Source organism: Podarcis liolepis (genome assembly GCF_965112155.1).
Source record: "Podarcis liolepis genome assembly, chromosome: 7".
Taxonomy (NCBI): Eukaryota; Metazoa; Chordata; class Lepidosauria; order Squamata; family Lacertidae; genus Podarcis; species Podarcis liolepis.
The window spans coordinates 59,542,160-59,568,154 of NC_139561.1; the positions used below are offsets into that span (position 1 = coordinate 59,542,160).

The 25,995-nt window shown below is 46.2% G+C and overlaps 2 protein-coding genes and 1 long non-coding RNA gene across 6 annotated transcripts in view; 2 read left to right on the forward strand and 1 right to left on the reverse strand.

Annotated features, from left to right (window-relative positions):
- On the forward strand, positions 1-19,602 carry ZBTB8B (zinc finger and BTB domain containing 8B). Of its 4 annotated transcripts, none has more exons than XM_083511628.1 (5): positions 1-117; positions 4,687-5,663; positions 7,119-7,297; positions 8,656-8,977; positions 12,925-14,337. In XM_083511628.1, the coding sequence occupies exons 2-4, from the start codon at positions 4,718-4,720 to the stop codon at positions 8,962-8,964; spliced, it is 1,434 nt and encodes a 477-aa protein (XP_083367754.1). In that variant the 5' UTR covers positions 1-117; positions 4,687-4,717; the 3' UTR covers positions 8,965-8,977; positions 12,925-14,337. The 4 variants fall into 4 exon arrangements, with proteins under 4 accessions (XP_083367754.1, XP_083367751.1, XP_083367752.1 ...); XM_083511626.1 differs by having other exon boundaries at positions 33-236; XM_083511627.1 differs by lacking the exon at positions 12,925-14,337 and adding an exon at positions 19,501-19,602 and having other exon boundaries at positions 42-236.
- On the forward strand, positions 19,523-25,031 carry ZBTB8A (zinc finger and BTB domain containing 8A; the record flags this gene model as incomplete). Its single annotated transcript, XM_083511624.1, has 3 exons — positions 19,523-20,462; positions 22,009-22,178; positions 24,311-25,031. 3 exons carry the CDS (start codon positions 19,523-19,525, stop codon positions 24,641-24,643), a joined length of 1,443 nt encoding a protein of 480 aa, XP_083367750.1. The 3' UTR covers positions 24,644-25,031.
- Positions 23,064-25,995, reverse strand: part of LOC310710698 — a 5,201-nt gene continuing 2,269 nt past the window's right edge. The window contains exon 2 of the long non-coding RNA XR_014528190.1: positions 23,064-24,608. This is a non-coding gene — a long non-coding RNA (uncharacterized lncRNA). The remainder of the gene's footprint in view (positions 24,609-25,995) is intronic.

A 25,995-nucleotide genomic window follows, 5' to 3' on the forward strand; every position in this document is an offset into this window, starting at 1 on the left:
GCTGCGATTGGCGGCTGGCGATGCTCCGGGAGCTTGGGCGGCTCCTGCGAAGCGTGTGTCTATGTGTGTGTGTGTCAGGCTAGGTAGAGCCGTGCAAGGCAAGGGACCGGCTGGAAGGTGAGCAGTACAGAGAGAATGGAAGCGGCTGCTGCTGCGGTTTTTGGTGTCGCTGCTCCGCCTTTGCATTGAGGGGGAAGAGGAGGAAGCCTTTCCTGGCTAGCCGTGCGTGAGCATAGGTGGGCGCTGCCAGAAAGGGCCACTGCCCTTCCCCTCCTCCGGAGACTGCTGGACCTGGGTGGTACCCGCCTCTTCTCCCCCCTCCTATTTCCCCCCATTACAGGCTTAATGGGGAGGGGGGGGGAAGCATTGGCCCAAGAAGCCTATCCTCAGCTTCTCCTGTACCTGTGATATTTCATCTTCTGTAGAAATCAGTAGGAGGTGAAGGCTGTAATAGCAGAGAGAGAAACCTTTTTGTCACCTTTGAGTGTGTGTGTGTGTCTCCAGGCAAAGGTGCTGTTTGCTGGGGTAACGGAGCAAAAAAGGGGTGGGGAAAGTTGGCAGTGCTAGAAAGACGTTGGAGCCAGCTTTGTATGAGAATTGCACATTTCCTCCTTGTCCTTGTAGTTCTGGGAGAGGTAGTGGAAGCACCCGGTACCCTGACTGCTCTTACGTCCTATGCTCCAAGGTTGAGATCTTATATCGAAAACAGTTGCCAGGGCTGAGTCTTGAATGACGCTGAAGAGTGTGCTTTCATGTGTGTCTTTGGGACTTGCTACTTAAAAGGAGACCCGCTGGGGCTGAGACTCTGTGGCAAGCATGTGTGCGGTGACCTGGAATTTCCCACTGTAGGCAGATTCTGGGTGCTCAGTAGGGAAGGGCAATCTGTACAAGCTCAGAGGCACTGTCCTTATTGCTTAGTGGCACTGGACCAATTTGAGACATTTGAAGTGGGAGCTGGATGGCACTTATTTTGCAGGTTGAAAGATCCAGCCTCAAAGTGCTGGACTTGGTGTCCCTGAGCTTTACAGAGCTGTGATCTTGTGTTGCCTATGAAGGGAATTCTCTAGTGCTAAATTTCTAGGAACAAATATGTGTGGGCAGCTTGTGGGTACCCTGATGGTAAGGGGAATGCACTCTGTACAGTGGTACCTCAGGTTAAGTACTTAATTCGTTCCAGAGGTCCGTTCTTAACCTGAAACTGTTCTTAACCTGAAGCACCACTTTAGTTAATGGGGCCTCCTGCCACTGCCGCGCTGCCAGAGCACGATTTCTGTTTTCATCCTGAAGCAAAGTTCTTAACCTGAGGTACTATTTCTGGGTTAGCGGAGTCTGTAACCTGAAGCGTATGTAACCCGAGGTACCACTGTATATGCTTTGTGGCTCTTTATTTTACTTCTTTTAAGTCCTTGCATTTCCAAAAGTGTGTTCTGTATTCATCATTTTGGTTTGGTCTGTGGCTGTATTGGCATTTTTCGTAAAAGGATCCCATTCCATCCCCTCACTGTTTGCACACAGTGAGGGTGGGACAGAGGATAGTGTAGGCATAGGCAAACTTGGCCCTCCAGATTTTTTGGGACTACAACTCCCACCATCCCTAGCTAACAGGACCCATGGTCAGGGATGATGGGAATTGTAGGCTCAAAACATCTGTAGGGCCGAGTTTGCCTATGCCTGGGATAGTGTGATAAGTTTGGTCCCCTGGATTGTCAAGGCTACCTTCTTGCCAACACATGTTGCAGTCCCCACTTATACTTGCATGCTCTCAAATTTAGAAGAAAATGAGATCTTATTCTATGTACTGACTTTGTTGGCATCCATTTGTCTCAAGGGATGAAGGAGTGCTCCTCTGGGGGTGAAGTCAAACCACTGTGTTAGCAGCACTTAAGTGACCTCCCTGGGGCGCAAGCCTGGGCAATGTGTATGGAGGACCTGGGCAGACAACAATAACCGCTCCACCTCTGAGCCTAACTGATGTCCAGAGGAAAACAATTGGCACCAGCTTGATTGCAGGACTTGCCAGAAGGAGGCATATAAGGTGCCATCCAACTTAGGGACTGATCTCTGGATTTGTGTAGGGTTTAGTCCTTCTCCCAAAAATACCCTGCAAGGCAGTGGAGGTTTAGGATCAGAATTTCCTTCTCCCATCTTTCCCTGGCTTCCCTCTACAGCTTATGCAGAAACCACCTTCTTGACTGTTGGACCCAGTATTGGTCTTGTTTGCTCAATCCTCCAAAGCCTGTCTTCACATACAGGGAAGTCCATATCTCATGGAGGGTTTGAGGCCCATCAGCTACCATCACCTGGTTTAGTTGTCCAGTGGAAGCTGTTCCCAGGTAGTGGCTGTTGTCACATGCTGACAGTTTCTAGGAGCCATAGCTAAGAGCTGAGTTCAGGGTAGGGACAAACCACCCTAGAAAAGCATGATGTGTCCCCAAGCTGAGGTATTGCCCCACCCCTAATATCCCATACACCCCTGTACAGTGGTACCTTGGATGTCAAACTTAATCCATTCTGGGAGTCCATTGGACTCCTGGAACTGTTCGAAAACCAAGGTGCGGTTTCTGATTGTCTGCAGGAGCTTCCTGCGCTCAATCGGAAGCCGCATTGGATGTTTGGCTTCCAAAAAATGTTCACAAACCAGAACAGTTACTTCCAGGTTTGTGGTGTTTGGGAGCCGATTTGTTTGGGAGCCAAGCCATTGGACAACCAAGGTACCACTGTACTGACTGCAGCAACACTAATGTGGTGGTTTCAGGGATGAAACTCATCTATAATCTCAAAAGGACTTTATAGTTGCATGCCTTGATTCTCTTTCCTGCAAAATGGGTGCCTCATCCCAACTGTGTTTCTCTCATTTTTATTCTAGTAATAGCAAAGAAAGAAGGCTACCATTGTGTCAGTAGCACAATAAATGTGATTCCCCCCCCCCCTTGCCATTTATTCTTAACCTCTGTAGTGAGGACTGTTTTCTTCTGTCTGCAGCCAATTTGTGAAGGAAAATAGGTTTGGAATAGTTATGGCAAAAAAAAATGTGGAAAGTGAGATTTCTGGAGAAGATTATTAAGGAGAGTTAGACTGGAGAAGTGGAGGTGAGGGGGACTGAAGGAGATGTGGTAGCTCAGAACTGACAAAAGCATGCAAGTATTTCAGGGGTGAAAAGGCTGAGTGATCTCCCCATGCTCCAGTTTTTAGTGTGTGTTTTCCTTGCTGGCTGTGCTGAAAATTCTTTGTTCCTAGGACTGACTGGCTTCCCCTGGAGGGTTATGCTACACAAGCCACATGGTTGAGGAGGAAGAAGAGTCTGCTTGGGTCCTAATGCCCTCTCTGTAGAAGGGTGACCTTGCATAGTTTTGGACTCTCGCAAGAGGAATGTAGCGAGAGAAGCTGCATTCCTCTTCCCACTTTCTCCGCTCCTTCAGGCACAGTGATTAGATATCCCATTAAAAAGCACAGGTTTTTCTCTTTACTCTCCATTCCACTTGTGCATTTTAAGAACTCATATATGGACAAATAAGTCCCATAATCCTGGTAAACCAGCTGGCTGCTTAACCCCCCCGATGAATTTGATGTTCGGATTCAGGCCTATCTGCCTTTTGTGGCAGGCACTGTGGGTTAAACCACAGAACCTAGGACTTGCTGATCAGAAGGTCAGTGGTTCGAATCTCCGCGACGGGGTGAGCTCCCATTGCTCGGTCCCTGCTCCTGCCAACCTAGCAGTTTGAAAGCACGTCACAGTGCAAGTAGATAAATAGGTACCGCTCCGGCGGGAAGGTCAACGGCGTTTCTGTGTGCTGCTCTGGTTCGCCAGAAGCAGCTTAGTCATGCTGGCCACATGACCCAGAAGCTGTATGCCTGCTCCCTTGGCCAATAAAGCGAGATGAGCACCGCAACCCCAGAGTCAGCCACGACTGGACCTAATGGTCAAGGGTCCCTTTACCGTTACCTTTTTAAGGGCTCCTAAAATATGTTAAATGGTGAAGGAGTTGATATCTAGACTGGGAAATGCATTTTTCTGCCTGCAACTGTGGAGAGCATCTTTTGGACCAGACAGTAGTGAGCTAGAGATGAACCAGTTGTCCAACTTGTAATTGGGCAGTTCCATACATTAATAGATCATTGAAAGCAACTTTTAGCATAATGTGTAAATTGGCAATGAATGCAGGCAAACCCCTGAGTGGATACAATTCTCCTAAATCAAGCCATTTTCAGACAATCTCATGCTGATTTGTCTGTGGGGAGATTAGACGATGTTGCATCAAGCAAATGTTATCTCACACAATTTCCTCATCACTTCACACAAAAAGTTCAAAGTGGGTTTGTTGTTCAAGAGCTCCAGAGCAGCTTCAAATGCACTTCCTGAATTTGCCAATATTTGATTGAATCTCATCTGAAAATAGCAGTAGTCTGAAAGCGTCCTAGTGTGCTCAGCTTCTGGTTGAGGTGATGTGTTCAATATAGGTCAATGTAGATGGAGTATTCAGATTACTGAGTTTTTAAAGGTTTATTGCCAGCGTATGCATCAGCTGTTCTGGCTGGAATTTTTCTCTGGTCCTCAAGTTTTCCAGATTCAGTTCTGTGTGCCTTGGAGGGGTGGGGAGATATGCTACGATGGGGAGGGACTCGATCTCTGTGCATGAAAGGAGAGGCATTTCTGTGCTAATGTTCTGTTCCTGCATTTTCTTTCAGAGTCAAGAGATAGTTCTTTGCTGTAGGAGCAATGGAGATGCAATCTTACTACACCAAACTCTTGGGAGAGCTCAATGAGCAGCGGAAGAGGGACTTCTTTTGTGACTGTAGCATCATTGTGGAGGGGAGGATTTTCAAAGCCCACAAAAACATTCTGTTTGCCAACAGTGGTTACTTCAGAGCTTTGCTGATCCACTACATCCAAGACAGTGGCCGACACAGCACTGCTTCCCTGGACATTGTTACATCAGAGGCCTTCTCAATTATCCTGGACTTCCTTTATTCAGGGAAGTTGGATCTTTGTGGGGAAAACGTGATTGAAGTTATGTCTGCAGCCAGTTACCTGCAGATGACTGATGTTGTCAACTTCTGCAAGACATACATCAGGTCGTCACTGGACATATGCAGGAAAATAGAGAGAGAAGCTGCCTTTTATCAGGCTGACAGTGGGAGCTCTAGTTCTGCTCGAGAGGGCACGTCGTATGGGGCAAAGAGCCAGTGCTCAGCGTCAGTTTCATCTCTGCAGGAGAAAGAGAGGGTTCCAGATTGCCAACGAGACCCTCCCTGCGGGGAATGTTGCAGCTGCCACCCCATTCAGCTTGTAGTGCGGGACCCTGTAAGCAGTGACTCTCCAGATGACACAAATTCTTCACTGCCCAAAGTGGTAGAACCCAAAGTAGAGTTTGATGCAGACGAAGTGGAAGTAGAAGTTGGCGAGCGACTACAGCAGTACCCAACACCGCTGACGATTGAGCAGATAGAGGAGGGGCTCCATAGTGGCCAGGCCATGGACCTGGCATGCAACAACTATCACATGAAGCAGTTTTTAGAAGCTCTGCTGCGCAACAGTGCAGCCCAGAGGAAGGACGATGTGGTCCATCATTTTGTCCGCGGGTTTGAGGGTAGGCCAGAGGATGCAGGAGTGCCCATGAGTTCCGTGGTGGACATTCACAATGACTGGTATGGAGAGGATGGAGGTGAGATCAGATCACATGAGGCTGGATGAGATTCCTCTGTTGCAGTGGATAGCTTTCTGGATGAAACTGTAGATACCTGCAAGGGGGAGTAGGGGAGAGACAGCAAAGAATAAACATGCAGCCTGTTTTGATGACTTGTAACATTGCCTTGGCAGTGCACAGTACCAAGAGTTCACTTTCATTAGGGCCAACCAGAATGTCACAAAATCATGAGCAAGTTTTTCAGAACGGGCTGGATATTGGGCAAAAAGGGGTGGGGTGGGCAAGGGGCTGCAGGAGAGAAAAGGAGGAGGGTACAATATGCAAGCCTACAAATCTACAGCACGTAACAGTCTTAAACTCGAGAGCAGAAGTCTGTTAACCAGACTGAATTAGCTGAGACTTTGCTTGGTGCAAAACAGATTTCAGGTGGTACTGAGGGCTGTTGGGGAAAAAGAAGCAATTACTATTTGTCCCTTTATATATATTTTAAAAGCCTCAAACAGTTCCCTGGGTCTGTCTCCAGCACCAAATGGAATGCAGGGGTCTTTTGTAAGCAGGTTAAGAATTCCATTGTGGTCTTTTTGTTAGCAAAGATGGAGAATAATTTTAGATGGTACACTAAACAGTAATTCAAAGCCAAATTAGGTGGCATCACTTCATGGTTGGAGGGCATATATAGCCTGCTGCCCCCCTCCCCAATGTCCTAGCTTCAGGTCGTAAAATACCTTTTTTCTTTCAGTTTGAAGATTTCTCTCCTGGAAGGTTAATAGAGTAATCCTATTCGAGTTTACTCCAAAGTAAGTCCCATAGAATTAATTGCAGCAGGAAATTGCTGGACTGCAGACTTTTGGTAGAAATAAACAGTGTTTATAACAAGCTTGAAATATCAAGCCGTGGGTGAGCAGGCAGAAACATCCTTATGAATAAAAAGCAAATTTTGTAGCATTTATTTTCTGCTGTTGATGTGCAGAAAAATGGTTTGCAGTAGTATGTTGAGGCTGGGCAGGCTAGTAAAAAATCATGAAAATGCATTTTCCCAAGACAAGAGTTGCTATGTTTCTGTGTGGAATTTGGATGCATTTCCCCCCAAAAAAGCAGGGAAAATCCCTCCTTTTACAGGGAAATTACATTTCCTTAGTTTCTTCTTGACCCAGTGCCCTCCAGCTGTTTTGGACTAGAACTCCCTGGCTGGGGTTGATGGAAGTTGTAGTCCAAAACATCTGAAGGCCACCAGGTTGGAGGAAGGCTGCACTAAGGGAATTCCCACCACACCCTGATGCTGTGTCAGCAGTAGCAGTAGTGTTGTGTGGCATGTGTGTGACATGGCTAGTGATACACAGCAAAACAACCTCTTTCTCCTTCATATATTCTAAACCAAAAAAATGTGTTTTTCTTCAGTTACCAGCATTTTAAATTCTGACCCCACTTCAAGAACAGCGAGCTGACACCTCTGAAATGCTTCTGTTTCCAAAGGTGATGTGCTGGTTGTGCCGATCAAGCTGCACAAGTGCCCATTCTGCCCATACACGGCCAAACAGAAAGGGATCCTGAAGCGGCACATCCGTTCGCACACGGGCGAGAGGCCCTACCCATGTGAGATATGCGGCAAGCGCTTCACACGGCAGGAGCACCTCCGGAGTCATGCTCTGAGTGTAAGTCAGAGATGTGCAACAAGAGGCGAGTTAAAGAGGAAGCTAAATTGTGGGGTGGCTGGTGCTGCTGTCACTCCCAGAACTCTGACAGCAGAATCCTTAACACCCGTTGGTTTTAAAAAGCAGACTTCAACTAGTGCTAATATGCCCAGGAACCTCACCAAAATGCTGGAGAGGATGCACCTCACAGGGACATACCTCCACATGTGGTGGGAATGTTCCAAAATCCAACTATTCTGGACAACAACCATACAAGAAATATGCAAAATAACTAAGCAAGTATTAGAAGTCACCCCAGAACTCACCCTACTAAACATCTTCCAAGATAATAATGCCCACTACATCATAAAGAGCTCATAACGCACCTAATCTGAGCAGCCAGAAACATCATAGCCAGACACTGGAGAGACCTGTCAGGAGTAAGCATGGACCAATGGTACCAAATAGTATGGGAAACAGCCTTATTAGAAAAACTAACCATTAAACTGAAACTGACATGGGGACAAATAGAAGAAGCCTTCTTTATCACATACACAGTCCAACAAGACAATGACAAGAATCCACCAACAGCATACGAATCAATTTGGCTAACTTGATTCAAAAACACCCACCCATCCAACTCACACATGAAGACAAAGTTCACCACAGCCAATCACAAACAAACAACCACACCCTAGGCCAACCCCAACCTCTCTCACTACCAAAGGAACACAAGTGAATAGTAAAGAGAACCCGCACAAGCAATGCTGACACAAAACCTCACACATCCATTACGTAAAATAGAAACATCGTCACCCAACTCCACCCCCACTCACCATGGCCCCCTCCACCTCTTTCCCCCTTTTCATCCTAACGTAACACTAATGTCTCAACAAATGAAACTGATCTGTAGAAAATGTAACTTGAAAATAGAGACATTGCACATACTTTTGTAAACCAAGAAATCTTTAATAAAAAATAAATTAAAAAAGCAGACTTCAAACCACTTGTAGGAACCTCTGCCCCCACCCCCCAGTATAATTGGGCCTGGCATGATGCTGACTTTTGTCCAGGAGATGATGTTCCCCAAACTGATAGCCACCTGCTCCACACCTGGCATTGTATGTGGCGACCATTTTGACGTCCACTTTGTCCATTTTCAGGTGGGGTTTGGAGTCAAACCACCCCTGGAAATGGACTTTTGCCATGATCAGCAGTTAAATAGATCCCTTCTGAACCTTGATAGGTGGTTGGGGCTGCTGACCTGTCAAAATTGATCTGTGGGGAGTGCAGAGCCTGGCCAGAAGGCCAGATCTAGTTCAACCTGTCATGCTTGTGCCAGCCACTGACCCTTCCTGCTTTGTGTCACGATGCTCCAGGTCCATCGGTCAAACAAGCCAATCATCTGCAAGGGCTGCAGGAGAACGTTTACAAGCAGCCTATCTCAAGGCTTGCGCCGCTTTGGATTGTGCGACAGCTGCACTTGTGTCACGACTACGCACGAGGATTCGATGCCCATTAACCTCAGTCTGATGGAACCTTCATCTGAAGGCCAAGAAAAGAGCGACCCAGACAACGATTGGCCCATCTATGTGGAATCTGGTGATGAAAACGACCCCCCTGAAGATGATGATGCTGACCCTGATCCTGACGACAAGCAGGATCTCCATCGAGAAGCACTTATGTAGCAGCAAAAAGAGGGTGGGGAGATGTAAATTCTTTTTCTTATTTGATTTGTCATCTTGACAGCCGGAAAACTGCATATTTATCCCAAGTTGTGAAGTTTGTGGGGGTTTTTTTATATGAATAAATTCCATTTCCTAGAACAGGTAGGAACAACTGGACTTTTAAAATTCTGAAATGTCTTTTTAACTTGTTAGTGCTGTGCGCTACACCTTTGAAAGGAATTGTGTGTCCAGGCTGAGCAGAGGCTATGTCCCTTGCAGACCTTCTTCCACCCTTTGGATATGAGGCCAGGCTTTGTCCCTTTATGGCCAGTAATCTTCCATGTTCCTGTGATCTTGCCTCTCCCCCTCCCCCCCCCCCAGTTTCTGCCTCTCCCTCTCCTCTCAGGATCTGGGTTTCAAACTTAATTCTGAGCTGCTGCTCTCTTTCCTGGACTTTTAATTCTACCTTAGAAATGTAGATGAGGACTTAATCAATGCAAACAAGGCTAAAAGTCCACCACCATTAAAGCATATCCAAGAATGAACAGTTGTGTATACATAAATCTAGAAATGGCTCTTTTTATACAGTATTTTATTTTTTACTGTATGTTTATAAAAACTAAATACTGACACTTCTGTTCATCCTCAAGAAACTTGTGAGGAAGGTATCTAGTCAGGCAGCAGATAAACAGTATGCAGATTTCTGTGGCAACTTACTTGAGGGTCTGAGCCATTCAACCAGGCACTGACCGTTTTTTGTAGTGCTTGAACTGTAAAAGGCCTTTCAGGGTTAGGCCATATATCTACTACTAGCCGCATACTTTTGACGAGTTTTGAAGTGGGACCATAACTCAGTGGTGCAGAAAGCCCCAGGTAGGATCCTGGCAACATCACCAGCTAGAAGGATCAGGTAGCAGCAGGCAGTAGGAAAAGAAGTCACTGCCTGAGGCCCCACCCTGGAGAGGAACTGCTGCTGCTGTCACAAATCAGCATAGAAAATAATGGGCTGGGTGGACATACCTTCCTATGAATTAGAGTATTTTTGTTTCTGATCTGTCTGGAGACAGGTCCAGCACACAATCTGTTAAACATTTATTTAGGTAATTACTGAAGATGTTCTTCTCATTGCACAGGCCCATTTTTTTCCTTAAGAAAAAAACAAAACAAAACCAGCTTGCCTGCGTGCCTTTAATGGATTTGCAAAATCGTACCTGCTTATATCTCTTAAGCACCAGGAGAGCAGACATGGCAGCAGCAGGAAGTCCCTCACAATGAGGGGAAATGTGAGAGGGATAAATATAAAATCCTGAAGAGGATCTCATGAAACGCCTGAGAGCTGGCCATACAGATGCTTGTTGGAATTGCAAGAACCTCAGTTTCCTCCCCCTCATTTAAGCAACAAACTACTCAAGGCTACAAGAACACCAGAGTTCTGGTCATTGTAGATGGCCCCCTTCTCAAATAACTATACTCATTCAATTATTGTAAAAAATGTGAATAAGCAAGGTAGCTGGCCGCTCTTCTGCTTATACGACTTCTCTGACGTAGCCCCTGTGCTCTGGCTGTCCTACAAACCCCCCACCCACCCCCTGTATATGTTCCTGCTACTTGTACAGTCAGTTGGTCGTATTTGTTGATCATTGTGGTTTCTACATTTGTACTGTCTCATGAATTGCTCTTGAGTACTCTTCCTTGTTAAAAATTTCATCTTGGGCTCCACCCTTTTCCTGTTGAATGGCAGGAATTTGGCTTCTTGAAGGATGTGAGGTTACTTGTTTTACTTTTCTAGTGCTGAATTTCTCTAGGCTATTAAACTGGCTGGAAAACTGTGAAATGTCTGTAGACATAAGATAATGAAGATACCAAAACAATTCAGTTAAAATCAAGGTGCATAACTGTACATGGCAGTTCCTAGCCATCTTGGTCATTTGAAAGATTTGGGATTATACCTAAACCTGCTTACCTGAATGACAATGGCACACTCAGGTTGGCCACCAGACTTACAGGTCTGCCTTAATGAGGCTGGTGTTCCTGTTCTATGTTGGGCAGCTCTGATATGGACTGTCTTGCAAACAGCATTCTGTCTAATTTGTGATGCTTGATGGATTATATTAACTTTTAACATGCAGGTTTCTTCCACCTGCTTCTTCTTGAAATGAAGGTGTAAATTTTCTTGTGCGTTCATAAAACACTACTGTAGAAGGGGTTATGATGTCATAAATGTAGCATTTTTATATCATCATGAGATTGTGCAGGATGAAACAAGGCAAGGAAAGAAGCAATAATCTTTCTTTTTTTAAAAAAAGTTGTAACTGTATAGCAAAAGAAAAAAGAAAAAAAGATACTTACAATAGGCTCCCTTTTTCCTTAAAAGAACCAAGGCTCTGAAGTGCAAAGTCCCGAGACCACTTTTGTAAGGGGTCTTTCTGAATAGGTGAGACTTGCATAGTTATTGGAAAACACAGTGAGGGGGGGGGATGTAATCTGATCTTTCAGAAAATTGGTCTTGAGAAACATTTTGAAAGGTTCAGCCCTGAAAATTAGCAATGGCTTTCCCCAAAGCTGAGCACAAGGGAGCCTGGAGTTTACAAAGCAGTTGAAGGTGCTCTTGAACCTCTAACAAATGGAGTTGTTTATTGAATGCAGGTTAGGGACACAATTTGTGCTCCTAACTCAGGCTTTGCCAACCTGGTGCCCTCCAGATGTTGAACTACAACTCAGCACGTACAGCACCGTGTGTTGGCTGAGGCTAGCTGTATTGCAACACTTGGAGAGCCCCAAGTTGGTGAAGGCTATTCTTAACCCATTAGCTCAGAGCATTTGGGATACTTGCTCCTTTCTGTCCTCATTCAGACGGCTTATCACTTTGTTTTGAGTTCTTTAGAAACCACTGAAGACTTGTGATGCCCAAGATTTGTAATGGCTTGTATGCTAAAACTGATATGAGTGGCTTTTCACACAGTGCGTCCTGGAGGTGCATAAGCAGAACTAGGAGGAAATGGACCACTCTTCTAGATTTGAGAGATGCAGATTCCTTTTAGGCTGCTTCTTTTGATCGTTAGAAGTTTTCTTGTGTACCTTGTGAGAGTAAAGAATGAATCTGTTGACATTTTTGTGTTATGGGAGTTGGAGTGGAACAGATTCCAATCTCATTCCTGTTAGGAGACTGCCAAAATAAGATTTCTAATTGTTTTCAAGTGGATCCCGTGTGTCATCTTGTGTTTAATTGAAAATGATGCACTTGACTTGCTCATCTGTGGCAGGTGTTTTGTAAGTGTAGTACATGCTGTGATTCTAGCTCAGTTCCATGACGTGTCCTTGGAACCCTCCATTAAAAGTGTGCAAGCAAAAAAGATACTGCAGTTCTAAGAGACAATTTCATGGTGCTTAAAGAAGAAATTGAAAGCCACCTGAGCTTGCCATAACTAATTTTGCAGAGGGAGTTTCCTCCCCCCCCCCAGTGTAATTTCCCTAGTTTCCCCCTCCCCCTAAATAAATATGCAGTTGGTATATTAATGGCACATTGTACTGCTAGGTAAACTTCTTCATCTTGCAATCTTACTCCTGTCCTAAATGTTCATACTTGGAATTAAATCCCATTGATTTCAGTGGAAGTTGCTTTTTAAGCATTTATGGTGTCTGCCTTTCAGAAATTCATATGCTTGATTTTGTTCAGTGAATGGTAACTTTATAGCCATAGCCCTTTTTAAACAATTTTTTTTTTTTACAAATGAAAGTTGTGATTAGGACCAATCTAAGAATATAAACATATATTAGAAATTATGACTCTTTAGGGAAATCCTCCTTTAATTTATGAAGTTTTAATCAAGGACTGCAAGCTAAATGGAAGCAAAAAACAAATTACTGTAAGTAAACAGAAAAGATATTGGCTGAATTTCAAGCAGACAGCTCAATGTTCTCACATGCTGCATATGATATGACTCTTCCTGTCATCTGTGTTAACTTGATTCTGTTCTGCAGGCATCCTATTGAAATCAATTGGACCAGTGCAACAATGGATTGTGTGTGAATTTCTGAAAGTGCAGTCATATCAGTTTGGATTTGTTGTAAGTGGATGTTCTGACACAGCAACATAGAAGAGCCCTGCTGGATCAGGCCAAAAGTCCATCCAGCATCCAACATCCTGTTCTCTCAGCGGTCAACCAGATGCCTGTGGAAATCCCACAGAGAGGAGCCAAGTGCAAGAGCAACTCTCCCCACTTGTGCTTTCCAGCAATTGGTATTCAGAGGCAAGCTGTCCTGGAAGGTGGTACACAGCCATTCATGGCTGCATGAGTTTGTCTAATCCTCTTTTAAAACCATCCATGCCTGTGGCTATTGCTATAGTTTTAACTGTGTCCTGTGGGAAGAAGTACACCATCAGTTTACAGGTTACTTTATATAGCTTCGTAAGGAAAATACTTGTAAAAGCTGCTCTGTGCTCCCAACGAGCTTTCAAAATCCTACATAGAACAGAGCAAGGGTAGGGAGAGATAAGGGAGTGACTAATGCCATGATTACAGCTCGAGTACAAAGCTCTTTAAAAAAGTTTCCCTGAACATCTCAAAGAAAGATGCCACATTCTTAGTTGGTCAGGTAAGAGCTTGCACATAACTTAAGTCATATGCGCTTCATTGGTAGCAGCAGGTGTTTTTTGCACATGTAGTTCTGATGTGTGTATGCACCAAGAGCTGGGGGGGGGTGTCTTCTGTTTAACGCAGTCAGCACAGCTCTGTGTACACATTTCCACTGCCTGCACGGAGCTGCAACTGATATTACAGGGAATGGAGTGACTCATATTCCCCAAACTTGAGTTCTATGTGCCTGTGGAGCTTTGGACTGGGATATGGCCCATTTGACCTGTAAATTATAACTTGGACTTGGAAGCCATTTTGGCATATAAGTGGTTATATAAATAATAAATAGTAAGGGGGCCAAAGGTGTAAGAATTAAAGTGGTCTTGGTGGTATGCAGGGAAACGACCTGATCTGATTGCTTTCTTAACATACCAGGGCTCAAGAGACTAATCAGAACTGTGTGTTTATCTGTGGGTCCCTAAAGGGAAAGTAGTACTGAAGTGCCATCACTGCCTGCCTAATTTCTGGTGTCTCCTTTCTGATGTTTGACTTGTGTCAGGGTAGATCAGAAATAAACCAAAGTTGAGAATCTGCAGAGACCACCACTATAGCAGCTATTTTTATTTTGTCTTTTTCTTCCCGGGGAGGCGGGAGAAACAAATATGAAGTGCTTTTGTAATTTTGTTTCTGCAGTGGTGCATTATCAAGTCTTGTATGTTTAAACTGTTTATGTACTATACATGTTTATATAACTGTAGTCCAGTACTTTTATAGCTGAAAATGTGAAAAAATAAATATCAAAATAACATTGAAATAATGGTGCCGCCTTCTATTTGTATGTAAGGTACTCAGCTGTGTAAGAAGGTAGTTTGGGGTGCACAAATAGTAGGGTGGTTTTCCAACCCACCCACTTCAGATGTAGACTTGGAACTGAGCATTTGCCTGGTGCTCCTGTGGTTGGAGTATCAGACTAGGAATTATTTATTATTATTATTATTATTATTATTATTATTATTATTATTATTATTAAATTTATATACCTCCCTTCACCCGAAGATCTCAGGGCAGTTCTCAAGATAAAAGTACAAGATAAAAGTACAAAATAAATTGATTATACAAGAACTAAACTAAACAATAACCCCCCTTCCACAAACAAATTTTAAAGGCTGTAGAATATTAATCAGCCAAAGGCCAAAGAGAAAATTATTCATATGACACCTGAAGATGTATAATGAAGGTGCCAGACAAACCTTCCTGGGAACGGGGAGACCAGGGTTCAAATCACCAGTCAGCCCAACCACTAACTCTTAGCCTCATCAAGGTAGGCTAAAATGGGCAAGTCTCATATGCTACCTTGAGTTGTTTGGATATAAGTGTATAAATTATACCATCTAGGGTAGCCATATTTCAAAAAGTAAAAATCCGGACACAAGCTGTTTGACTTCCCCCCTCTCTCCGCCACCAAAATCCACCCTTCAGATCTGCCATGCATCCAGATTTTCCCATACATTTTTTAAAAAAGCAATTTCCGCCTGGACGCTGTTTACAAGGGCCAAATACCAGCTATGTCCAGGAAGTTCTGGTCGTATGGCAGCCCTACCCTTGGCAGGATGTAAATGCAAAAACCCCAACCGCATACATAAAGGGGATCTGCTCTTATGCACACAGCCAATACGGATGCACTTCTGGATATGAACTGTCATATGCACTGTGATGCTCATCCAGTCTCAGTGAATTGGTTGAATAGGTCTTTAGTGAGTTCGGAGGGATGTGTGGTCTTTTCTAATGGGGAGTAAAAGGAAACCAGCTTCTTTTATGCACAACTAGAACTTGGATTAGAGAGATTGTCATGAGAAGCTGCCTTATACCATGTCAAACTGTTGATCCATCTAGCTCAGTATTGTCTGGTAGTGACTTCCCAGGAGGTGCTGGAGATTGAATCGAAGACCTGCACGCAAAGCAGATGCACTGCTAATGAGCTGCTGTCCTGACCCATAAATAGAAACCAGTGGGACACTCACCCAAAAAGGGGGGGTACCATGCAGACACCAGTGCAAGCCCTTTTTCTGGATTTATTTTATTCTAGGAGAAATCCCTTCATAGAAACATGCTGTCAGCTCTTGGTGGCTGTTTCAAAGCCCATCTTGAGCTCAAAATGGATCAAAAGGTGGTGGATATGAATAATCCTAAAAGTGTTCCCTTTTTAAAAAAGAAGTGTTACAATTTTCAAAGTCATTTGCATGCCCAATTTCTTTTCCTGCTGGGAGGTTTGTCTGTTTTAGGTCCCCAAACCATTTCCCTTGATCCAGGAGGAACTGCCTCTACCCTTCCAGCTAAGTGAGGGGACAGATTTAAGAGCACCGTGAAAGGGCAGGAGATCGGTAGAGTTTATTCGTTAACCAAAGGCGTTTAACCATTCAAGAGTTCCAGTACACAGAGACCAAGTGTTTCGTGTTCAGCAGCCCCGGATGGCTCGCTGGGTTTCCAGCCAGATCCACGCAGCACACCGTGTCTTGGCCCAGCTCCGCCTCGGGGCTTGCCTATTCTCCAGCTAAGCCCTCACGTTCCAGCTCTGAGGGCGAGAAAGGAGCCGCACCATTAAAACCAAGGCGGTTCGGAGCTGCAAGAGCAGCGGTCGTTGACCTTTTGAGCAGAACAGAGCCCGGCGAGGGAGGCCCGTCTAGAGGGGCTCCTCCAGTAAGTGCCCATTTCGCGCGGCTCCTACTGCAGCCGCCCTGGAGACCCCGGGGAGGCGAGCGCGCTTGCGCCCGCTGAAGAAGCGGGGGGCAGCCGGGCGCCCAGCTGGGGCTGGCAAGGCGAGGCGGCGGAGGAGGAGGCGGCGGCGGAGGGGAGGGGGAGGCGCCCGCGCCGTCGGCAGGCGCAGAGCGGCGTGCGCGCCTGGCCCCTGCCGCGCTCGCTGCGTTGCCCCTTTAATTGTGTCCCCAGCCCTCGGGCGTCTCTCTCCAACGCCCACGTCAGCAACTACCTTTTGTTTCTCTCCCGGCCGGGCTGCTCAGCGCTTTGGGGCGGCGGCGCCCGGCGAGGTTTCGCGCCCTCACCCGTCGAACCCCGAGCCAGCGCCGCTTGCAGAGCCCCGCCGCCCCTCGAACGCCCGCCTCGCCGCCGCCGCCGCCCAGCCCGCGCCTCTGCCGAGCGGTAAGTCAGCGGCGCCTCCGCGGCAGCGCCAACAGGCCGAGCAGGGCGTCCTCCGGGCTGAGGCGGCTCTAGGGTGAGCCGGGCGCGCCTCTGCTTCCCCGGCTAGCGGAGGATGTCCGGCCGCGCCGCCTCTCCCTCATCCTGCGCGGCGCCCCAGTCGGGCAGCGCCCGGCCAGCCCCGTCAGGCGGGCGCCATTTGCTGCCGATGCCGCCCCGGGCGCGGCGCTCGGCTCGCAACAAAGGGCTGGCGAGGGACCGACGGAGTCCTCCCTGCCGCGCGTGCGGAGCTCCGAGCCGGGTAGGGGCACCTTCCGCGCCCGGGCATCGAGTGGCGGCGGCGGCAGCAGCAGCAGCAGCGGGAAAGGCCACGCTAGGCAGCCCGGCTGCAGCAACGGCTGGGAATTCCGCATCGCCTCCCGGCGCCCTTCCCAGAAAAGGCGGGCGGGTTGGGTGGTGGTGGTCCTCCTCTCGGCAGGGCGCGCGGACCGGTCCCCCTCTGGAGGCGACGCCAGGGATCGGTCCCTGGTGACTTGGCGGGCGCGCCTCCAGCGCCGTCGGGCGTCTCTGGCTCCCGATGGCCGAGCCTCCAGCTCGGGGTGGGCGGGCGAGAGACTGACGGCGCCCTCTGCCAATGTGCGGCGCCGGCGCCCCTTGTGCTGCCGGGCAGGGCTAGGGGAGGACCGGCGCTGCCGCGGTGTCGGCCGCCTGCTCGGAGGCAGCTCCTCTGATTGCAGCGTCCGCGCCGCCGCCTGGGCGCCCTTTCTGGCGGCGAGCGCGGCGCACCTGGCGAGCGGAGGGGCACCTGGCGGTGGGTGCGGGGCTGGGACGAGAGGGAGGCGGCGGGAGCAGTGGCTCCTCGATCCCCCGCCGGCCCCTCCACGCCACACACTCGGCATGCCAGCAAGTCCCGTTTCCCCACTTTTCGCCTCCAGGCTGGAAGGACGCCTGTTGTCTCGGGGGGCCCGGATTTGGCGAGCGGAGTCTCCAGTTGCTGACCTCTGCGCTAGAGTCGCGGAGCTCCGCGGTGCGAAGGGCTGGGGCGTTGAGTGGTGTGACAAGGCGTCGCGCTGCTAGCTGCGGGCTTGGAAAGCAGCAGCCCAACCCAACTGGCGTGCCCGTTGCAGGTTAAGCCCAGATCGGCTGCCTTGGGAATAGCGATCCAGCTGGCTACTGTCGGGACTGAGAAGCAAGCGCCGGCCCCCTCCCTCCCCCACGACAAAAACGGGACATACAATTAGGGCATAACGGGGTGAGGGACAACTTCCATGTGGCAGTCTGATGATGGGAAGAAAATAGTGATTGCTTAGGAATGGTGGGTTGAGCTTGCTGGACCTCAATAATGACAGCTTGCAATGTTAGGCAAACTGGCCTTGCATGTGATTCCGGTTTCACAAGCTGTGTGAGGGGATGCAAACCTGTTGGCATTTAAACCAACTGACCTTACTGCTCTGGGGTTTCATGTAGGCAGATGTTGTGAGTCTGGGGGCTTCCAGACAGTGGCTTAATTTGCAAACTGGTTGTTGACAGCAGGGTTTCTCTCCCCCCCCCCCCAAATTTATTGGATTTCCCCCAGAATGGGTAAATCCAGATTAAAGTGGGTGGGAGGAATACAGACTGCCATTTTGATGCCGTATTTTATCTAGAAAATTCAAACAAGCAATTGAAATGTGCCTGCTTGAGGAGTATCCATCTCACAGTCATCACCCAGAGAGATTCAGTCTCTTATATGTGGCCAAAATGTCCAGCTCATCATAACTGAGGTGAAGGACACTGGCTCTTTCCATCATGCTCAGCTCCACAGAGGCAAAGATGCTGGTGTACAACCATGCCCTTATGGTGCAGCTATTTATTGGGCTCTGGATACACAAGTTAGGAAGCTGCTACAGGTGCGAGAGAAAATGCTGTGTACTGAGCACCCCTTTCCTGGCCCCTCTGGATGTTGATGGACTCCAAATCCCATCAGCCCCAGTCATCGGGGATGATGGGAACTGTAGTCCAGCAACATCTGAAGGGCTGCATATCCCCCACACCTCACTCAGAAGTACTTAAGAGTTTCAGGGAGACTCTGGTTCAGACCAGGTGTGATGGGAAGTGCCTCTCAGTACAGTACAGAGAAAGTGACCAGCTCCAACTCCCAGTGAGCTTCATGACCAATTGGGGATTTTTGAACCTGGGTCTCCCAAGCTGCACCCCTGCACTCCAACTAGTACACCATGTTTGAGACTATAGCCTGGGGCAGATTAGCCCTTTCCAAATGGACCATTTTTCTCATTAATGTTTTACCCCAGCGTACTTTGCCACCTGTGGGGCAGAGAGAGAGGTTCTACAAATATTTCCCCCCAAAGGGAGAAAAGTAGTTAGGAAGGTTTTGATTGGGGGAAATTGCCCATAGGAATTGCTGCTGTCCCAGACATATTTGGCCTGTTGCTCTCCCTGCCCCGCCCCACTAAAGACACTAAAAACAGGCTAACCAGTAGTGGACAGTTCTTGGAAGTGTGCTGGTCAGTGGTGGAGCATGTGCTTTGCATACAGAAAGTCCCTGGTTCAATCCTTGGCATCTCCAGGTTGGGCTGGGAAAGGCTCCCATTCACTACTCATTGCAGACAAGACTTGAGTTAAGTTGTCTAATGGTCTGACCTCCCAATGGCACCTTCCCAATGCTCACATCCAGTTTGGTCCTTCAAGATTGCATTCTGTCACTGACCGTCCTGTGCTTCTCCATGTCTCTGTGAATGACTTAGAAGTAGCAGCCATTTCTGAAAATCTTTCAGCTGCGGTTTATATGTAGCAAAGAGACCTGTTTATTCTTTTTTTTTTTTTGTAGAGCAACACAACCCTGTTTGAGAATGGAGATTTCTTCCCATCAGTTTCATCTCCTGCAACAATTAAACGAACAGCGCAGGCAAGACTTATTTTGTGACTGCAGCATTTTGGTTGAGGGGAAGGTCTTCAAAGCCCACCGGAATGTGCTGTTTGCCAGTAGTGGCTACTTCAAAATGCTCCTTTCACAGTGCTCAAAGGAAACCAGTCAACCAACAACCGCAACTTTCCAGGCATTTTCTCCCGAAACATTTTCCGTGATCCTGGATTTTGTGTATTCAGGCAAACTCTCCCTCACTGGCCAGAATGTGATTGAGGTCATGTCAGCTGCCAGCTATCTGCAAATGACTGACGTTATTAGTGTTTGCAAGACATTCATTAAATCCTCCTTGGACATCAGCGAGAAGGAAAAAGATCGCTATTTTAGTCTCTCGGACAAGGAAGTGAACTCGAATGGCGTGGAGCGTTTATGCCTGTATGGGACTGGGTGGAGAACGGAGAGCAGTCCCCCTCATTCGCACTTAAGCCCAGATCAAGGGACATGTATAGTGGGTGGAAATTCTTGGACCAATTTCAATTATTACCCAGCCACTCAGAGAAATGCCCAGCAGCTGTCCAAGCATGACCAAAGGCAAGAACCCATGAAGAAAACCAGTAGACATATAGGGCTGCCACAACCCTCTGATGTTCCTCACTATAAGACAAGTAAACTTGAAGAGCGAGTTTCAGAGCCTATAAGCCACACTTCTCCATCTGAAGAGGACGTCCAAATTGATTCAGAAGGTGACTCTGGCCATTCCAGCTACCAGTACGGCCAGGGATCCGACACCGTCCCCAGAGGCTCGGCTGTGTCACAGCAAGAGCATGATTCTCCACACCCTGCTGGCAAGTCAAAATCTTCCAAAGGGGACGAGCCATACCCTAGCATGCCCTCGGTACTGGGTGTGATGGGGAACTGGGCGGATGGTAAGGATATTCATTTAGCATACAGTCAATTGCCTTCTTGGCCCTTGGCTGCATAAAAGTTTAAAACTTTACCTTTTAAAAATGAGTGTCATTTATCGGAGGTGAACTAAATTTTGCATGCAAGGAGAATAATTCAAATGGATCCAGCTGTCATAATTGCAACAATGACCTCATTGTCTGTTGAGCAGTCTCCTTTTTCTGTTCAGCTTACTCAAGGTAGAGGTCAAGTTTTGTGGGATACGGTTTTGATGAAATGAAAAATAAAACTGCTTCTTGCACCCATTGAAATCCGTCATTTTTGTGTTTGGGCTTGTGGTACCTGAAGCAGATTTCCTCCCCCCTCTCCCTGCAGCCAAGGGCCTGCACTTTTTAAAAAGTCTTGCTGCGTCACTGAGGCACCAGTTCTTCCCTCCATCTCTTCCCCCATCATATTGCCACCTGTAGCAAGATGCTTCTTTTCCCCACTGCCTGGCAGGGCCAGTTGTGGTGCCACCCTCCTCAGTAAGATCATAATTTCTTAGCAGTGCTTCCTAGGATTGTGTGTGTTCTTTCAATAAAGCATATCTGCAACTCGGCTCTTTTGCTTTGTGCTTTCTGCACTGGTGGCCAGGAAGACTGAGTCTTGCTTAGGTTCCAGTGGGGCTGTTATGGGAGGCGGAAAAAAATACATCTCTTACACCACTTTTGCAGAGAGGCTTTTCCCACTCTGCAGAAGAGGGCTTGGTGTAGCCCCAAGGAAGTATTGCTGTATGAATTAGATGACCAAATGCCTCCCACCAACACCACCACTTGGACTAGTGCTTTAAAAGTTTTGCTTGACCATTCAGATATCAGTTCCATCTCTTCCCCTAAATTGTATAGCCTTTGCTGTATGGTAAGGCCAGCCATGATGGAGCAGGGGAACTGCCCCTGGCAAGGAGATTCATAAAGCCCCTTCAAGAGGGCTCTGTGTGTTCCGGTGACTGCAATGTGCAAGAGCAGAATGCCGTATTGGGTGCAAAAGAGAAGGGCTGTAGCTCAGTGGGTGTAAAGCACATGCCCTGCATGCATGAGGCCCCAGGTTTGATCCTTGGTTTCTCCCTTTAGAGCTGGGAAAGATTTCCACCTGAAACCCTGGAGAGCTGCTGGCCTGTAGACAATACTGAGCTAGATTGACTGGTCTGATTCTACATAAGGCAGCTTCTTGTACTAAATTCAGCATCCTGAAAATCCTAAAAAGGTGAAAGTGTGTGGGTCTCAGAATCCAGAGTGTTGCTGGACATGGTCTCTTGTGGTTGCATGGTGTTGGGGCGGGACCCGACAGAGTTCACTACAGCTTCTAATAACTACCAGCAGCAAGATTGGGTAGAATAAACACAGGCAGATTAAGTAAAATTGCATAATTTATACCCATTGCAGAACTTAATAATAATAATAATAATAATAATAATAATAATACAGTGTTTGCAGTCTTGAAGTCAGGTACTTTATTTTGACTAAAAGTGTCACTGTGCTAGGCGTGTTACAATTTTTGCAGCATTTTAAAAGCTTTGCTTGGTACTCACAGATGATCTGCCTAGGATGAGGTTCAAATGCCCCTTCTGCACTCATGTGGTAAAGCGGAAAGCAGACCTGAAGCGCCACCTTCGCTGCCATACGGGAGAACGGCCGTATCCGTGTGAAGCATGTGGAAAGAGATTCAGCAGGCTGGATCACCTGAGCAGCCATTTCCGAACAGTACGTTGGCACATGTTGTATTTTGAGATGATACACCCCAGTAACTAATATAGAGATGCATTGACTTGCATCTGTCTGTTTTTAGGAAACTTGCTTTATTCTGACGCCGGGCTTGTCTACATATCTAATTTCCTAGGAGGACCTATTTCTCAGTATACCTCAAATCTTAATCCCAACGGGGCCAGGACCTAAACAAACAAATGTTAATATTGGTGTGATTCAGCCACAGTAAATCTCTTTGAATCCTCTTTAATTTCAGTGGTAGAGTTCACCATATGCTGGGTGTCTCCCACTGAAGCCAATAGAATGGCAAAGTGATAGTTAAACTCTGGAACTCACTGTCACAGGAGGCAGTGATGACCACCAACTTGGATGGCTTTAAAAGAGGATTAGACAAATGCATGGGGTGGGCTCTCGATAGCTACTAGCCATGATGCTTATGCTCTGCCTCCACAGTCAGAGGCAGCAATATTCCTGGAAGCCATAGGAGGCCAGAGGGCTCTAGGGCTCTGGTCCTTCTCATGGGTTTCCCATAGGCATTTGGTTGGCCACTGAGAACAGGATGCTGGACTAGATGGGCCACTAGCCTAATTCAGCAGCAAGGCTCTTATGTGGTCAACTTCAGCTGGATCATGCCCTATATTGTTTCTACTGAATTTCTAGAGTGCCCTGTCTTGAGAGCTAAAGGCAGAAAATCCTAACATGATGATAAAAATGTGTGAGTAAAATGCCTTGTAACATGAATGTGATATGATAAGTAAAATTGCACAATATAAAACATTGTACCGTTTCTTTTCTGCCTACCTTAATCTAAGCAACCATTTCTCCACCACCATCCGGAATTTTCACTTTCAGTGATTTAAAGAAATACAAAATACACAAGTACATATTCTACGGAATTTATTGCTCAGTTAATCACTTAGTACCTCCCCCCTTTCTTCTTCCTGTTGCAATAGATGCTTATTGTGGATTACTGAAATTATAATAAATAAATAAACTTGAGTGAATAGACATAATTATGTAGGGCTGCTGATAGGTGGCACAGGGGGTACTAATGCACTGGACCCTATAGTCAGCAGGAGCCCCAGAGCATTCATTAAAAAAGTATGTGTCTAGCCCTTTTAGAAAAAATGTTTTGAAGCAAAATGTGCAGGTATCCTTATAAGTGATACCTGTGAGATGTTCCAGTCTGGCTGCTCCTGACTTTCAATGAGTAAAGTCAGAGCTGGAATTGATGAGTTAGTTGTTGGGACACCAGGCTATAGGATTATAAAGAGCTGCTGTTTACCTTTAGTGTACTTTCCTTGTTTCCCCCCCTATATTCCAGTGCTCTTTCCTTTTTTCCCTAGCAGCCAGCAATTTCCTGTGGTGGGCTTGTCTGAGATCAGATACTCCCTAGATGTTATTTTCTATAAATACTACTATACAATAACTGTGCGTGGATGTTAAACTCTGCCCCCAAATGACATGTAAGATGTGAAGCCTTTGCAACGAGGCATAGGCAGCAGAGCTGAAGACTTAAGAACTCACTAAGAATAAAATGTAACTTGCAGTACAGCACTGTTCATGTCTCCTGAAAGCCTCTTTGTGTTTAACTGAGCAAACCCACTGGTTAGCGGGTACAGTATTGCAGCCTAGGCTTTGGTGTAGGGTGGGCATTGGGAGAATTCAGTGTTCTTCTGCCTTTAACAATTGTGGGGTAGGCAAGTTAAACATTTTCTAGTATGGGAATACAATTATGGGAACAGCTTCACTTACGGGTATAGGGCGATACACAAATTTAATAAATAAATAAATATGGGTACACAAGGGAGTAATTTGTAAGAGAGCACAGTATGTGAAGTGATACAATGATTTTACCACTACACACTGTGGATGTTAAGGCAGGAAGTTACCTTAGCTCACAGTTTCTGTGCCTTGGGGACCATTAATTAATTTTGAACAGCCATATCTTGAACTGAAAGGATTTTTCGTATCCTGGAATTCTTCCTTTTCACCACAATAGGCTGCCTGGGTTAAATTTTAGTAGCAGCCTCTCGATACTGAGAGCGTTGCTGTATGGAAGGGGAACAAATCATTTTTCTATTTCCCTTTTGAGCAGTGATCAGCATTCTCCCTTTCAATTTTCACAGATCCATCAAGCTTGCAAGCCCATCTGCAGAAAATGCAAGCGTCATGTGACTGAGATGACGGGGCAAGTGGTCCAAGAAGGGACGAGGCGCTACAGACTTTGCAATGAGTGCCTCTCTGAAGCTGGCATAGACAGCATCCGCATTGATTTGGACACTGAGCCACCACCTGAGTTCCCGCTAGACGAGGACAAGGATTCTAACTGGAATTACGGTGAAGACAACAGATCCGATGTGGAAATTGTAGAGGATGGGTCTACCGATTTGGTCATCCAGCAAGTGGACGATAGCGATGATGAAGCTGAGGAAAAAGATATAAAACCAAACATTAGGTAGTTATGAATGGACTGGATGTTAAATAAAAGTTCCCCCTTTACGTTGTCATTCCTTTGTTTTGACCATTGACTCCCAACCAGCCTGTGGTTAACATACAATCTATTATATAGGCTTTCTATGACTTGGGCTAAACTTGCATGCATTTATGGACATGCCATTGTGTCTATATTGAATTTAGTTACTCAAGGGTATCAATATTTTGTTCCATAAGCAAGCATACATCCTGAGATGGTACCATGTATGAACAATTACCTGCTGAAGTGCGACAGTGATAACTTTTGATAGAATAAAATGGATCTCTTCTAAAACCTTTTTCAATGTTGGGGAGCACTTCAAAATAAAGTTAACAGCTTCATTGTAAGTTACTCTATTAAAGCTTTTGACAGCGTGAGGGTTTTGTTTTTTAAAAACTGCAAGCATAACAAGGTGCAATGATAATTAATTTATATTTAAATATACACAGTCACACACACTGCAATCCTATGCATGTCTACTCAGAAGCAAGCAAGTTAAATGGAGCCTTTTCCTAGGTGAATGTACATAGAATGCATAGAACTGCAATGTTGCTAGATCACCCAGCTATTTGAGTTGTTTGTTGCCTTGTTCTAACCTGGCACATCGCTCCCATCCCCCATTCTTCCAAAGGAAATTTAAGTGGAGAACAATGCATAATCCTTCTCCAAAATGCACAACTTCCTCGAAATGATTATTTACTGAGAAACATTAGGGTAATTCAGCCTTTCAGAACCAACTCTCTTGATTTCAACATCTTCGAAAAGCCAATTTTTTAATGTCTTGCAAGCAGCAGTCACTATTTTCAAATGCAGAACCAAAACATGTCGTGGCAATTCAAATGTTTCTTTGAAGTTCTTTGTGCGTACCCATCTTTGCCCACCCATTTTTCAAACTGGATATTTTAAACCTGCGCTATCACTAAATTTGAAACGGGTACCAATGTTCTATCAATTCATCTCACAGTGTGACCCTTTTAAATAAATCGCTATAATTGGTTAATTTACAGAAGGGAGTCTTGAGTCAAAGGATGCTTCCAGATGGGTGCTTGCTGTACTATGGGTGTTCCACATGCATTTCTTTTTATTTTTTTGCAGCATCCACATGCTGGCATCAAAATGCCAGCTATATTTTTTGCCATTTAGTTGTGATTTACCCTTTCTAGGAAAAATCAGGTAAGTTATTTTTTAAAAAGCACCACTGTTGCTAGTGCCACATTTATGATATCTGAATAACCCATTTACAGCATTGCCTAGAAGCACCCTAAAGAAAGCATATTGAGTAAGCAACATGGTATTCCAGAATCAAGCTATAAGCAGGAGGTGGGAAGCAGGTGAAAT

Coding starts and splice junctions, on each gene's coding strand:
- ZBTB8B (XM_083511625.1), top strand. CDS start 4,718: ATGGAGATGCAATCTTACTACACCAAACTCTTGGGAGAGCTCAATGAG. Junction 5,664..7,118: donor CTGGTATGGAGAGGATGGAG/GTGAGATCAGAT, acceptor CTGTTTCCAAAG/GTGATGTGCTGGTTGTGCCG. Junction 7,298..8,655: donor TCCGGAGTCATGCTCTGAGT/GTAAGTCAGAGA, acceptor ACGATGCTCCAG/GTCCATCGGTCAAACAAGCC.